Below are 14,782 nucleotides of genomic sequence, written 5' to 3'. Positions count from 1 at the left end.
TGCAGTTAATGTAACTCATGATCATGGAGGACTATGAATGTCTTTACTGAGGTACTGTTTACTACTACAAAGGTTCAGACCCACAGCTTGTAGGATGCATAGCAGAAATTACATTTATTTTGGTCCATTTGCTTTGAGGTAACTGAAGTTACTGCTTTCTCTAATGGCCTTCTTATATTTCCAAAGTTCCGTGTCCCTTCATAGAGACAAATCACCTACTGGGTGTAAGTGTGACATGCCAGAGCAGACAGTGTTTAGTTTTTTTGTCTATTAACGTGTGTGCTTTTAGTGTCTGCAGTAACGGCACTAGAGTATAGACACTTGCAAAGTTAATGTCCGTTTCTTGTTGAACGTGGCAGAGGCCGACTCCTCATTCACAGTCTCAGGCAGCTCCAGGTGTAGATGGATTGATTTCCTCCACTTCTAGTAGTATATCATATTATAGAGAAATACACACAAACTTTTAGACCAACAAGACCACAGAAAGGATAACTTATAATGTAACAGGCTTTTATGTCAACATAGGAAGCGCTTAAGCAAAATCAACATCATTTTTGTTAATCTGTCACAGGGCCTTATTCATAGCACAAGGGAAAGGGGAAGCAGAGTGGTCCCTGACCTAGGAAATGATGAGATGGCACTCTGTGATGGACTGAACCTTTGGTAGCTCCAGTCAGCTCTAGGATTCTAGAGAGGTCCCTGGCCTAGGAAATGATGAGATGGCACTCTGTGATGGACTGAACCTTTGGTAGCTCCACAGTCAGCTCCAGGATTCTAGAGTGGTCCCTGACCTAGGAAATGATGAGATGGCACTCTGTGATGGACTGAACCTTTGGTAGCTCCACAGTCAGCTCCAGGATTCTAGAGAGGTCCCTGACCTAGGAAATGATGAGATGGCACTCTGTGATGGACTGAACCTTTGGTAGCTCCACAGTCAGCTCCAGGATTCTAGAGAGGTCCCTGACCTAGGAAATGATGAGATGGCACTCTGTGATGGACTGAACCTTTGGTAGCTCCACAGTCAGCTCCAGGATTCTAGAGTGGTCCCTGACCTAGGAAATGATGAGATGGCACTCTGTGATGGACTGAACCTTTGGTAGCTCCACAGTCAGCTCCAGGATTCTAGAGTGGTCCCTGACCTAGGAAATGATGAGATGGCACTCTGTGATGGAGTGAACATTTGGTAGCTCCACAGTCAGCGCCAGGATTCTAGAGAGGTCCCTGGGCTCAGAGTTAACAGTGAGCTGGTTCTGTGGCTGCTGAGGCTGGGCTGTCACTGAGCTAGAGATCACCTGGATCGGGTTCTTGGTCTAGTTGCTTTGGTCCCCTGGCCCAGATGATAGCTGGACATATGTGATGAGTTGCACAGGTGTACTGTCCTCGGTCTGCCCTTCACGCAGAAGGAGATCTGCTGGAACAGGGAAGCTGGGGTCTGGGAGGCTGGGAAATGAATGTCAAAACATTCATCTTTAGCTACAGTACACTTTAAAAAAAATATTCATACTACATAGTTAGTAGGTATTGCTCAATAAATTGTGGCTAAATAATCTCGCCTTTATCTTGATGGTGTCACCTTAATAAAAAATAAAACTGTTCCCTTGAACCAAGGAATGATTACATAGAGGCCTTACCTGTGTTGGTGGCTGGACTGTTTTAGAGAACCCAGGCGGCACTGCTTGTCCTCTAGGCTGCCCTTTAGCTTACTGCTGCTGACATTGTACTGCTGGGCCAGACGCAGGCCATGCTGCTGCTGGGTGAAGCTCAGGGCTAACAGGTGGACCTGGTCCTTCTCCCTCTTGTCCTTCTGAGCCTGCTGCTGCACTGCAGGACTGAACGCCACATCCACCTTACTGTAGTCATCTAAGTACAGGGATGACAAGTTGCAGTAAGGGATGAAACGGTTACCGGTTTCACGATAAACCATGGTCAAATTCAAATCTGAAGTGTGGTCGTTTTTTGGGTTTTACAAAAGTGCTGAGGGAAACTTAATCGAAGATGGTCACCATCTCTGCAGAACAAGCAAAAGAAAATTGCTGCGAAAAGGGGCAACACTTCAAATCTCTCGAGTCATCTTCGTGACCACCACACACTACTTTATAGTGAATGCAAGGTAAGTTCACTTTTAGCTCAATGCATGATGTGGGGACTTCGAAATGGAGGAAAATGTCATGGTTTGTCTGTCTAACTTGCTAATAGCTTGTCAATAATGTAAACTGAAGTTGTCAGTGTTACCTACTCTTGTAAAAAGACTACACGTTGTTCTGCTGCTGTATGCTTTGTGTGTCTGCAGACTCTATTCACCCATTGCACACGGTAGTTTAGTCACCCAACCAACATATTTTGTTCATTTAAAATCTGTCAGTCGTCAACTTGGTTGTAAAAGTGTTCTAACAGGAAAACACGATATACTCCTATATTTATGTCAATTGTTGGGCTCATTGCAATTACTATAACTGTCTTCTTAAAACACATTTGTATTTCTGTAAATTGAGCACGGGGTCATTGCATATACTCAAATGCAACACAGAAGACAGACAGGGGCTGTGTTCCAAACACTTAAGACACACCCTCGTCCACTCACCCTCGCCTTATGCCCTTGGAGGAATCCCCGTCGCCATCTTGGAGGATGGTCAAATGATTAGCCAAGCAAAGGACGTTTGCAATGTAATCCCCTCAGCCCTCATTTTTAGTCGGCTTTGCCAGTGTACAATTATGTTCACATCCTCTAAGAAAAGTCAGCGAAAACTTAACAACATCAATGGAGAAGTCAACTTTCAAGTGTAAGTAAAAACGAATGCAAGTTAGAAATTGTGCTACTAATGCACATGATGGCACAAACACGTCTCGTAAAAAGTAAATATGTTTTTGTAGAAATAAAACATTTTTCTTCAGAAGTTCCAGCTAGGCAGGCTGACGTTAGTTAGCTAATTAATTTTCTAGCTGTCATACAGTAGGCGTATATTAATAATTATATTTTTAATATAAGTAGACATGCACTGATAATTGACTGTAGCGCATATAAAGCATCCACAAGCTACTGGAGGCTGAAAACACAATCGTTGCGGGATGAAGGGCGTCCATTTAAAAATCATTCCTTCTTCCCCCACCCCTTGTTTACTCGTCAGATGTCATGATACGTCATCAGAAGTGTCCACTTCATTTGAGGGCTGAGGGGATAGGTGTGTCTTTTAAGTGTTTGGACCTGTATGTATGTGTGTGTGTGTGAGAATGAGGTGAGTGTGTAATAATAATTAACAATGTAACACCAATAATAATAATACATTTGCTATTCCCTTGTTTACAAGGGACACTCCAGTAAGCATTTCAAAGACAGGCTGCCTATGCACCCACATCAAAACATGCTCAAGACCTCACTGCAGCCCTTTCATACTACATTGCAAAGGACATGATGCCATTTCAAATTGTTGAGAGGCCTGGCTTTCTGAGGCTGATGAAGGATGCCGTGCCTCACTACGAAGTGCCATCACGAACATTCTTTGTCACGCCTGAAATCCCAAACCTGTACAACCAGGTTAAAGCTGATGTTGGAAAAAGTTTGACTCAATTTGGGCAGATGAACACCACTTGTGGCAGGAGCTGGATGAACCAGCTTCAGTGGGGGATGGACACCTTGGCACTGGGGGCTCCCATTCGGAGTCAGTGTCACTGTGAAAGAAAATGTTCAGTTAGAATAGTTTCACATATGAGCCCTGTATCAACAGGTATAATAAACATATATATATATAGAGTACAGGGAACATAAGGTTGAATATATTATTATTGACCTGCTAGATCTACTGTCTAATTTATATTATGACAGATCAGCTAGATCTACTGTCTATTTTATATTATGACATTTCAGCTAGATCTACTGTCTCTATTATATTACAACAGACCAGCTGTATCTACTGTCTCCATTTCACTTTGGCCATTGTTGTGGGCCTGCCCTCCCCTAAACAGCCTCAAATAGGCTATTTCATGTGGGGGTGGGGTGGGCTGGAGCGGCAGACACACGCATCTCGGCCATGCTCCCTCTAATCCACAATATGTATAGATACACACACAAACATAGGTTATGTGTCATAAACATACATACAAACATACCCCCACCCACAATGTATATCCAACGTGTACTTTACACATTTCATTACATTTTTATATATTGCTACTAAAATTTAAAAAAAATCACAAATAATATTTTATATTATTAATTTCAAACAAAGGCATTAGCATGAGAAGAATTTACCAGTCCAAAACGATGTCCTCTCCGTTCAAAAAATATTCCTCCATTTGGGAATCGCTAAATGAATCGCCCTCCAATAATCTCTGTCTCACTTTTTTTTTGTGTGTACACCTGTATATCTAGACTTAGATTTAGCTTTCCCTAACTTAGTCGCCATACTGATTGATATATAAACAGCTGAAGATGCGCTTTACCAAAACAATGCTGTGCGTAACATGCGTGGGCTCCTTCCGGTATGAAACTTCAATGGCAAATGACCCTCTTTACGCCGGAGTTTACTACATGGGTTGGTCTTCCAACACATAAACATTACATATTGCTGTTTACCTCAGCTCATTGGCTCTCTACCCAGCTAGATTTCAAGACGATCAGTGGTCATTGGGTTAAAATACAGTCAATCAATGAAACAGCGGTCATATCATTGGTGCACAATGATGTCATTACTTGTTGTCTTCAAATCGGTTTCTTTCAGTCAATACGTCCCGCGAAATGACCCATCACGTTTGGTTGTGTTACAAACAAACCAGTTGATTGCAATGAAACCAAACAAGACTGGAAAAGTCACGTTTAGTGTGTGTATTTACATCGAATGTGTCGCCGAAAATGGAATGAGACGGAATTCACGACACAAGCGGTTCCCAAAATGTTTCGTGTTAGGCTATAAAAATGTATTTTATAAAACAAAAGACCATTCATTGTGTAACAATGAGCATTGGGATTGCAAACAGATGAAGATCATCAAAGGTAAACCATTTATTTTATTGCAGTTTGTGATGTTGTTACGCCTGTGCTGGTTGAAATAGTTTTGGGGCTTTGTTCTCAGATAATCGCATCGTATTCTTTCGCAGTAAATCTTTTTTTAAATCTGACAACGCAGTTGGATTAGCAAGATTCTAGACTTTCGACCCATGTGAGACACTTGTATTGTCATGAATGTTTAATATGACTATTTATGTAGCGATCACCGTATGTTGTGGAATTTAATCCCGCTAACGGGTTCGGTGCGCAGAGAGGTTAACAACAGATACACAGAGAAGGCAAAGAGAGTCATGCAACATGGCTTGTTTCATTGACCCCCGCTTCAAAAGGCGCTTTTTAGATGAGCCTGAGGCTGTAAAAGTTGATACTGACAGCTGTGTCCAGGAGGCCTTGAAGCTGGCAGCTGCACAAGTCAGGGAAGAAACACAAAGCACCAGCAGCACCTCCACCACCAACACAGCGGCATCAGAGGGGAAAGGCCTCGCTGGGTTGCTGAGAAACATTACCTCAACAAGGCAGCAGAGAGGTGAAGAGGGTCAGATTCCAACCTCCCCAGAAGACAGAGTGAAAGAAGAGATCAAGGTCTACCTGTCTCTGCCAACCATTCCAGCAGAAGAGGATCAGATTCCAACCTCCCCAGAAGACAGAGTGAAAGAAGAGATCAAGGTCTACCTGTCTCTGCCAACCATTCCAGCAGAAGAGGATCAGATTCCAACCTCCCCAGAAGACAGAGTGAAAGAAGAGATCAAGGTCTACCTGTCTCTGCCACCCATTCCAGCAGAAGAGGATCAGATTCCAACCTCCCCAGAAGACAGAGTGAAAGAAGAGATCAAGGTCTACCTGTCTCTGCCTCCCATTCCAGCAGAAGAGGATCAGATTCCAACCTCCCCAGAAGACAGAGTGAAAGAAGAGATCAAGGTCTACCTGTCTCTGCCAACCATTCCAGCAGAAAAGGATCAGATTCCGACCACCCCAGAAGACAGAGTGAAAGAAGAGATCAAGGTCTACCTGTCTCTGCCACCCATTCCAGCAGAAGAGGATCAGATTCCAACCTCCCCAGAAGACAGAGTGAAAGAAGAGATCAAGGTCTACCTGTCTCTGCCTCCCATTCCAGCAGAAGAGGATCAGATTCCAACCTCCCCAGAAGACAGAGTGAAAGAAGAGATCAAGGTCTACCTGTCTCTGCCTCCCATTCCAGCAGAAGAGGATCAGATTCCAACCTCCCCAGAAGACAGAGTGAAAGAAGAGATCAAGGTCTACCTGTCTCTGCCAACCATTCCAGCAGAAGAGGATCAGATTCCAACCTCCCCAGAAGACAGAGTGAAAGAAGAGATCAAGGTCTACCTGTCTCTGCCAACCATTCCAGCAGAAGAGGATCAGATTCCAACCTCCCCAGAAGACAGAGTGAAAGAAGAGATCAAGGTCTACCTGTCTCTGCCAACCATTCCAGCAGAAGAGGATCAGATTCCAACCTCCCCAGAAGACAGAGTGAAAGAAGAGATCAAGGTCTACCTGTCTCTGCCAACCATTCCAGCAGAAGAGGATCAGATTCCGACCACCCCAGAAGACAGAGTGAAAGAAGAGATCAAGGTCTACCTGTCTCTGCCAACCATTCCAGCAGAAAAGGATCAGATTCCGACCACCCCAGAAGACAGAGTGAAAGAAGAGATCAAGGTCTACCTGTCTCTGCCTCCCATTCCAGCAGAAGAGGATCAGATTCCAACCTCCCCAGAAGACAGAGTGAAAGAAGAGATCAAGGTCTACCTGTCTCTGCCACCCATTCCAGCAGAAAAGGATCAGATTCCAACCTCCCCAGAAGACAGAGTGAAAGAAGAGATCAAGGTCTACCTGTCTCTGCCACCCATTCCAGCAGAAAAGGATCCACTGGTGTGGTGGAGGGGCCATGCATCAGAGCTGCCTCAAATAGCCAGTGTTGCCAGGAAGCTTTTGTGCATCCAAGCAACCAGCGTGCCATCAGAGAGTGTTCAGCGCTAGCGGGCACATTTCCAGCACATTTTAACGATACCGCGATAATACTGAGAACCGTAATAATTTTGGTCACTATAACCGTGATATGAAATTTTCATACCCCATTATTTTTATTTCTACTTTGCACATTCTTCCACTGCAAATCTACAATTCCAGTGTTTTACTTGCTATATTGTATTTACATTGCCACCATGGCCTTTTTTTTGCCTTAACCTCCCTTATCTCACCTCATTTGCTCACATTTACATTTAAGTAATTTAGCAGACGCTCTTATCCAGAGCGACTTACAAATTGGTGCATTCACCTTATGACATCCAGTGGAACAGCCACTTTACAATAGTGCATCTAAATCTTTTAAGGGGGGGTGAGAAGGATTACTTTATCCTATCCTAGGTATTCATTAAAGAGGTGGGGTTTCAGGTGTCTCCGGAAGGTGGTGATTGACTCCACTGTCCTGGCGTCGTGAGGGAGTTTGTTCCACCATTGGGGGGCCAGAGCAGCGAACAGTTTTGACTGGGCTGAGCGGGAACTGTACTTCCTCAGTGGTAGGGAGGCGAGCAGGCCAGAGGTGGATGAACGCAGTGCCCTTGTTTGGGTGTAGGGCCTGATCAGAGCCTGGAGGTACTGAGGTGCCGTTCCCCTCACAGCTCCGTAGGCAAGCACCATGGTCTTGTAGCGGATGCGAGCTTCAACTGGAAGCCAGTGGAGAGAGCGGAGGAGCGGGGTGACCTGAGAGAACTTGGGAAGGTTGCGGCGTTCTGGATGAGTTGTAGGGGTTTAATGGCACAGGCAGGGAGCCCAGCCAACAGCGAGTTGCAGTAATCCAGACGGGAGATGACAAGTGCCTGGATTAGGACCTGCGCCGCTTCCTGTGTGAGGCAGGGTCGTACTCTGCGGATGTTGTAGAGCATGAACCTACAGGAACGGGCCACCGCCTTGATGTTAGTTGAGAACGACAGGGTGTTGTCCAGGATCACGCCAAGGTTCTTAGCGCTCTGGGAGGAGGACACAGTGGAGTTGTCAACCGTGATGGCGAGATCATGGAACGGGCAGTCCTTCCCCGGGAGGAAGAGCAGCTCCATCTTGCCGAGGTTCAGCTTGAGGTGGTGATCCGTCATCCACACTGATATGTCTGCCAGACATGCAGAGATGCGATTCGCCACCTGGTCATCAGAAGGGGGAAAGGAGAAGATTAATTGTGTGTCGTCTGCATAGCAATGATAGGAGAGACCATGTGAGGTTATGACAGAGCCAAGTGACTTGGTGTATAGCGAGAATAGGAGAGGGCCTAGAACAGAGCCCTGGGGGACACCAGTGGTGAGAGCACGTGGTGAGGAGACGGATTCTCGCCACGCCACCTGGTAGGAGCGACCTGTCAGGTAGGACGCAATCCAAGCGTGGGCGCGCCGGAGATGCCCAACTCGGAGAGGGTGGAGAGGAGGATCAGATGGTTCACAGTATCGAAGGCAGCCGATAGGTCTAGAAGGATGAGAGCAGAGGAGAGAGAGTTAGCTTTAGCAGTGCGGAGCTAGCGCCTCCGTGATACAGAGAAGAGCAGTCTCAGTTGAATGACTAGTCTTGAAACCTGACTGATTTGTATCAAGAAGGTCATTCTGAGAGAGATAGCGGGAGAGCTGGCCAAGGACGGCACGTTCAAGGGTTTTGGAGAGAAAAGAAAGAAGGGATACTGGTCTGTAGTTGTTGACATCGGAGGGATCGAGTGTAGGTTTTTTCAGAAGGGGTGCAACTCTCGCTCTCTTGAAGACGGAAGGGACGTAGCCAGCGGTCAGGGATGAGTTGATGAGCGAGGTGAGGTAAGGGAGAAGGTCTCCGGAAATGGTCTGGAGAAGAGAGGAGGGGATAGGGTCAAGCGGGCAGGTTGTTGGGCGGCCGGCCGTCACAAGACGCGAGATTTCATCTGGAGAGAGAGGGGAGAAAGAGGTCAGAGCACAGGGTAGGGCAGTGTGAGCAGAACCAGCGGTGTCGTTTGACTTAGCAAACGAGGATCGGATGTCGTCGACCTTCTTTTCAAAATGGTTGACGAAGTCAACTGCAGAGAGGGAGGAGGGGGAGGGGGAGGAGGATTCAGGAGGGAGGAGAAGGTGGCAAAGAGCTTCCTAGGGTTAGAGGCAGATGCTTGGAATTTAGAGTGGTAGAAAGTGGCTTTAGCAGCAGCGACAGAAGAGGAAAATGTAGAGAGGAGGGAGTGAAAGGATGCCAGGTCCGCAGGGGAGGCGAGTTTTCCTCCATTTCCACTCGGCTGCCCGGAGCCCTGTTCTGTGAGCTCGCAATGAGTCGTCGAGCCACGGAGCGGGAGGGAGGACCGAGCCGGCCTGGAGGATAGGGGACATAGAGAGTCAAAGGATGCAGAAAGGGAGGAGAGGAGGGTTGAGGAGGCAGAATCAGGAGATAGGTTGGAGAAGGTTTGAGCAGAGGGAAGAGATGATAGGATGGAAGAGGAGAGAGTAGCGGGGGAGAGAGAGCGAAGGTTGGGACGGCGCGATACCATCCGAGTAGGGGCAGTGTGGGAAGTGTTGGATGAGAGCGAGAGGGAAAAGGATACAAGGTAGTGGTCGGAGACTTGGAGGGGAGTTGCAATGAGGTTAGTGGAAGAACAGCATCTAGTAAAGATGAGGTCGAGCGTATTGCCTGCCTTGTGAGTAGGGGGGAAGGTGAGAGGGAGAGGTCAAAAGAGGAGAGGAGTGGAAAGAAGGAGGCAGAGAGGAAAGAGTCAAAGGTAGACGTGGGGAGGTTAAAGTCGCCCAGAACTGTGAGAGGTGAGCCGTCCTCAGGAAAGGAGCTTATCAAGGCATCAAGCTCATTGATGAACTCTCCGAGGGAACCTGGAGGGCGATAAATGATAAGGATGTTAAGCTTGAAAGGGCTGGTAACTGTGACAGCATGGAATTCAAAGGAGGCGATAGACAGATGGGTAAGGGGAGAAAGAGAGAATGACCACTTGGGAGAGATGAGGATCCCGGTGCCACCACCCCGCTGACCAGAAGCTCTCGGGTGTGCGAGAACACGTGGGCGGACGAAGAGAGAGCAGTAGGAGTAGCAGTGTTATCTGTGGTGATCCATGTTTCCGTCAGTGCCAAGAAGTCGAGGGACTGGAGGGAGGCATAGGCTGAGATGAACTCTGCCTTGTTGGCCGCAGATCGGCAGTTCCAGAGGCTACCGGAGACCTGGAACTCCACGTGGGTCGTGCGCGCTGGGACCACCAGATTAGGTGGCCGCGGCCACGCGGTGTGGAGCGTTTGTATGGTCTGTGCAGAGAGGAGAGAACAGGGATAGACAGACACATAGTTGACAGGCTACAGAAGAGGCTACGCTAATGCAAAGGAGATTGGAATGACAAGTGGACTACACGTCTCGAATGTTCAGAAAGTTGAGCTTACGTAGCAAGAATCTTATTGACTAAAATGATTAAAAATGATACAGTACTGCTGAAGTAGGCTAGCTGGCAGTGGCTGCGTTGTTGACTTTGTAGGCTAGCTGGCAGTGGCTGCGTTGTTGATTCGGGGGCCAGCTGGCTAGCTAGCAGTGTTGATTACGTTACGTTGCGTTAAAAGAACGACAATAGCTGGCTAGGTAACCTAGAAAATCGCTCTAGACTACACAATTATCTTTGATACAGAGACGGCTATGTAGCTAGCTATGTAGCTAGCTACGATCAAACAAATCAAACCGTTGTACTGTAATGAAATTAAATGAAAATGTGATACTACCTGTGGAGCGAGGCGGAATGCGACCGGGTTGTTGAGTTCTAATCGGTAGACGTTGGCTAGCTGTTGGCTAGCTAGCAGTGTCTCCTACGTTAAGGACGACAAATAGCTGGCTGCGTTGTTGATTCAGGGGCTAGCTGGCTAGCTAGCTAGCAGTGTTGATTACGTTACGTTGCGTTAAAAGAACGACAATAGCTGGCTAGGTAACCTAGAAAATCGCTCTAGACTACACAATTATCTACACAATTATCTTTGATACAGAGACGGCTATGTAGCTAGCTATGTAGACGGTGGGCGTTAGCTAGCTGGCTAGCTGCTGGGCAGATACGTTAGGACGACGAAATACAATAATTACGCAATTATCTTTGATACAAAGACGGCTATGTAGCTAGCTAAGAAGAAGTTGCTAAGATTAGACAAATCAAACCGTTGTACTATAATGAAATGTAATGAAAAGTTATACTACCTGCAGACCGAAGTGCAGACCGAAGTGCGGATGCGACTGCTCGCTCACATCGTATATAGACTTGTTTCTACTGTATTATTGACTGTATGTTTGTTTTACTCCATGTGTAACTCTGTGTTGTTGTATGTGTTGAACTGCTTTGCTTTATCTTGGCCAGGTCGCAATTGTAAATGAGAACTTGTTCTCAACTTGCCTACCTGTGTCACGGACGTCCTCCTCTTCATCTGAAGAGGAGAGGCGAGAAGGATCGGAGGACCAAAATGCGGCGTGGTATGTGTTCATGATGAATATTTAATCAAAGAAAGCACTGAACACTGAATACAAACTATACAAAAACAATAAACAAATAACGACCGTGAAGCTATAAATGAGACCTGTGCTGACACAAGCAATTATCATAGACAATCACCCACAAACAAACAGTGAAACCCAGGCTACCTAAGTATGATTCTCAATCAGAGACAACTAATGACACCTGCCTCTGATTGAGAACCATACTAGGCCGAAACATACAAATCCCCAAATCATAGAAAAACAAACAGACTGCCCACCCAACTCAACTCACGCCCTGACCATACTAAATAAATACAAAACAAAGGAAATAAAGGTCAGAACGTGACAACCTGGTTAAATAAAGGTGAAATAAATACAAATAAATAAATAAATAAAATACTGTTTCAATGAAACACCTTTTGAGGTCAAACAGTGTTAGATAACATTGGTATCAAAACCATTAAAAAGTGATAAGAACATCAGCTGTCGTATACAGTTGAAGTCGGAAGTTTACATACACTTAGGTTGGAGTATTTAAAAACTCGTTTTTCAACCACTCCACAAATTTCTTGTTAACAAACTATAGTTTTGGCAAGTCGGTTAGGACATCTACTTTGTGCATGACACAAGTAATTCTTCCAACAATTGTTTACAGACAGATTATTTCACTTATAATTCAGCCTGTTCAGCCTATCACAATTCCAGTGGGTGAGAAGTTTACATACACTAAATTGACTGTGCCTTTAAACAGCTTGGAAAATTCCATAAAATTATGTCATGGCTTTAGAAGCTTCTGATAATTAACATAATTTGAGTCACTTGGAGGTGTAGCTGTGGATGTATTTCAAGGCCTACCTTCCAACTCAGTGCCTTTTTGTTTGACATCATGGGACAATCAAAAGAAATCAGCCAAGACCTCAGAAAAAAAATTGTAGACCTCCACAAGTCTGGTTCATCCTTGGGAGCAATTTCCAAATGCCTGAAGGTACCCCGATCATCTGTACAAACAATAGTATGCAAGTATAAACACCATGGGACCACGCAGCCGTCATACCACTCAGGAAGGAGATGCGTTCTGTCTCCTAGAGATGAACGTACTTGGTGCGAAAAGTGCAAATCAATCCCAGAACAACAGCAAAGGACCTTGTGAAGATGCTGGAGGAAACAGGTACAAAAGTGTCTATATCCACAATAAAACGAGTCCTATATCAACATAACCTGAAAGGCCGCTCAGCAAGGAAGAAGCCACTGCTCCAAAACCGGCATAAAAAAGCCACACTATGGTTTGCAACTGCACATGGGGACAAAGATCGTACTTTTTGGAGAAATGTCCTCTGGTCTGATGAAACAAAAATAAAACTGTTTGGCCATAATGACCATCGTTATGTTTGGAGGAAAAAGGGGTATGCTTGCAAGCCGAAGAACACCATCCCACCCGTGAAGCACGGGGTTGGCAGCATGATGTTGTGGGGGTGCTTTGTTGCAGGAAGGACTGGTGCACTTCACAAAATAGATGGCATCATGAGGATAGAAAAGTATGTGGATATATTAAAGCAACATCTCAAGACATCAGTCAGCAAGTTAAAGCTTGGTCGCAAATGGGTCTTCCAAATGAACAATGACCCCAAGTAAACTTCTAAAGTTGTGGCAAAATGGCTTAAGGACAACAAAGTCAAGGTATTGGAGTGGCCATCACAACACCCTGACCTCAATCCTATAGAAAATGTGTGGGCAGAACTGAAAAAGTGTGTGCAAGCAAGGAGGCCTTACAACCCTGACTCAGTTACACCAGCTCTGTCAGGAGGAATGGGCCAATATTCACCCAACTTATTGTGGGAAGCTTGTGGAAGGCTACCTGAAACGTTTGACCCAAGTTAAACAATTTAAAGGCAATGCTACCAAATACTGTTGAGTGTATGTAAACTTCTGACCCACTGGGAATGTGATGAAAGAAATAAAAGCTTAAATAAATAATTCTCTCTACTATTATTCTGACATTTCACATTCTTAAAATAAAGTGGTGATCCTAACTGACCTAAAAACAGATCATTTTTACTAGGACTAAATGTCAGGAATTGTGAAAAACTGAGATTAAATGTATTTGGCTAAGGTGTATGTAAACCTCTGACTTCAACTGTAAATATTTTTGGGGGACAATGTGAACTTTTTTTCCCTACACCTCTTATGAAACAGGTTACAGTCCAGGTAATTATGCAGAAATACAGGTTTGTGTTCTGCAGGACAACAGTGACTCTTGGTACCTCCTCCTTCATGAATGTCTGTCTCCAGTTTCCCTCCACATACAGGCACAGGCTTGTTCTCATCACCAGGGTTAGGGATGTGCTTCCAGCCACTCGCATTGATGTACAGCAACCCTTTCTTTGTCTCCTGACACAAACAATAAAGCAACTGTTCAGCCTCTTTATAGTTCACACCTCCATATTATTAGCCAGCATTGCACAGTCAAACGTGCACTGCAAACAAATGAACCAGTATTCTCTTATCAACACACTTAGTTATGTTATTTTTTATGTAGGCCAGTGTTCTAAGTGTGTTTTTAATCTATAAACTCTACAGTGTGGGTGTAGCTGCTCATAGAAAGCAGGTCATTTGTGGTTCCAGCATTTCAGTGAGTAGGCAGGAGTCAGGCTGAGGTAGTGCATTATTATTAGCTCCCTGTTTTATTTGTTTCTCGATAAACATCTGGTAGCTTTGGGGGTCATTCTGTGACAGGTCGTTTAACATGGACCAGAACTGGTTGAACTGCTGCAAAACTTCCTGCTTTGTAATTTGTACTACCAGGGATGAAGACATATTTCTGAAAATATGTTGAGGGATTTAGTTCAGTATACACACAGCTCATTGGAGTTTTGCATTTGATTATGGTATGGCAAGGCATGCTAGCTATAGATTAACAAGCATGGAGATAATTCATTGCTAGGTTAAATAACGTTTATGTTAGCTAGCTAACGTTACAGTAGTGTAGCTAAATAGCTACCCCAATACACCAGCCAGCAATGCCTTGAATACAATCAAACCATTTGGTACGAATGCTGTGAATCAGATGGAGTACAGTAGTTATCCTTTTAACACATGGAAATACTCACAGTAAACTTGCTTCAAGTTTTTGCGACCATTGTTCTAACGTTACAGATAAATGTTGACAAACTCAACTTTTGTCGCGAGTGCCCTCTTTTACTATAGAGAAGAAATGATATGGGTGCATGCACGCCCTCTTCTGACAGGAGAGAGGTGCTACTACTTTGCACTCAGCGGTGAACAGTGTCTGCATCCTTCAGACATGATGGCCCAGACACATAAACCTGT

The 14,782-nt window shown here is 45.1% G+C and overlaps 1 protein-coding gene across 2 annotated transcripts; it reads right to left on the bottom strand.

The window, feature by feature from the left end:
- Positions 1-40: 40 nt before the first annotated feature.
- Positions 41-14,668, bottom strand: LOC115136723 (PIH1 domain-containing protein 2-like). Of its 2 annotated transcripts, XM_065024436.1 has the most exons (4): positions 14,563-14,668; positions 13,717-13,843; positions 1,632-3,666; positions 41-1,440 (listed from the first exon to the last, which is right to left on the bottom strand). In XM_065024436.1, the coding sequence occupies exons 3-4, from the start codon at positions 1,922-1,924 to the stop codon at positions 1,311-1,313; spliced, it is 423 nt and encodes a 140-aa protein (XP_064880508.1). In that variant the 5' UTR covers positions 1,925-3,666; positions 13,717-13,843; positions 14,563-14,668; the 3' UTR covers positions 41-1,310. The 2 variants fall into 2 exon arrangements, 1 of the variants encoding a protein (XP_064880508.1); XR_010465042.1 differs by lacking the exons at positions 13,717-13,843; positions 14,563-14,668 and having other exon boundaries at positions 1,632-7,344.
- Between the last annotated feature and the right edge of the window lie 114 nt (positions 14,669-14,782).

This window comes from Oncorhynchus nerka, linkage group LG11 (genome assembly GCF_034236695.1).
Source record: "Oncorhynchus nerka isolate Pitt River linkage group LG11, Oner_Uvic_2.0, whole genome shotgun sequence".
Lineage (NCBI taxonomy): Eukaryota > Metazoa > Chordata > Actinopteri > Salmoniformes > Salmonidae > Oncorhynchus > Oncorhynchus nerka.
The sequence above is the reverse complement of the archived record's forward strand: the minus strand, read 5'-3'. Positions and strand labels throughout refer to the sequence as shown.

Bases quoted from the DNA above. Each gene is read 5' to 3' on its own strand.
- LOC115136723 (XM_065024436.1), bottom strand. From the start codon at position 1,924: ATGGTTTATCGTGAAACCGGTAACCGTTTCATCCCTTACTGCAACTTG. The intron at 1,441-1,631 runs GTAAGGCCTCTA...TTCATTTCCCAG, and splicing joins CAGTCCAGCCACCAACACAG to CCTCCCAGACCCCAGCTTCC.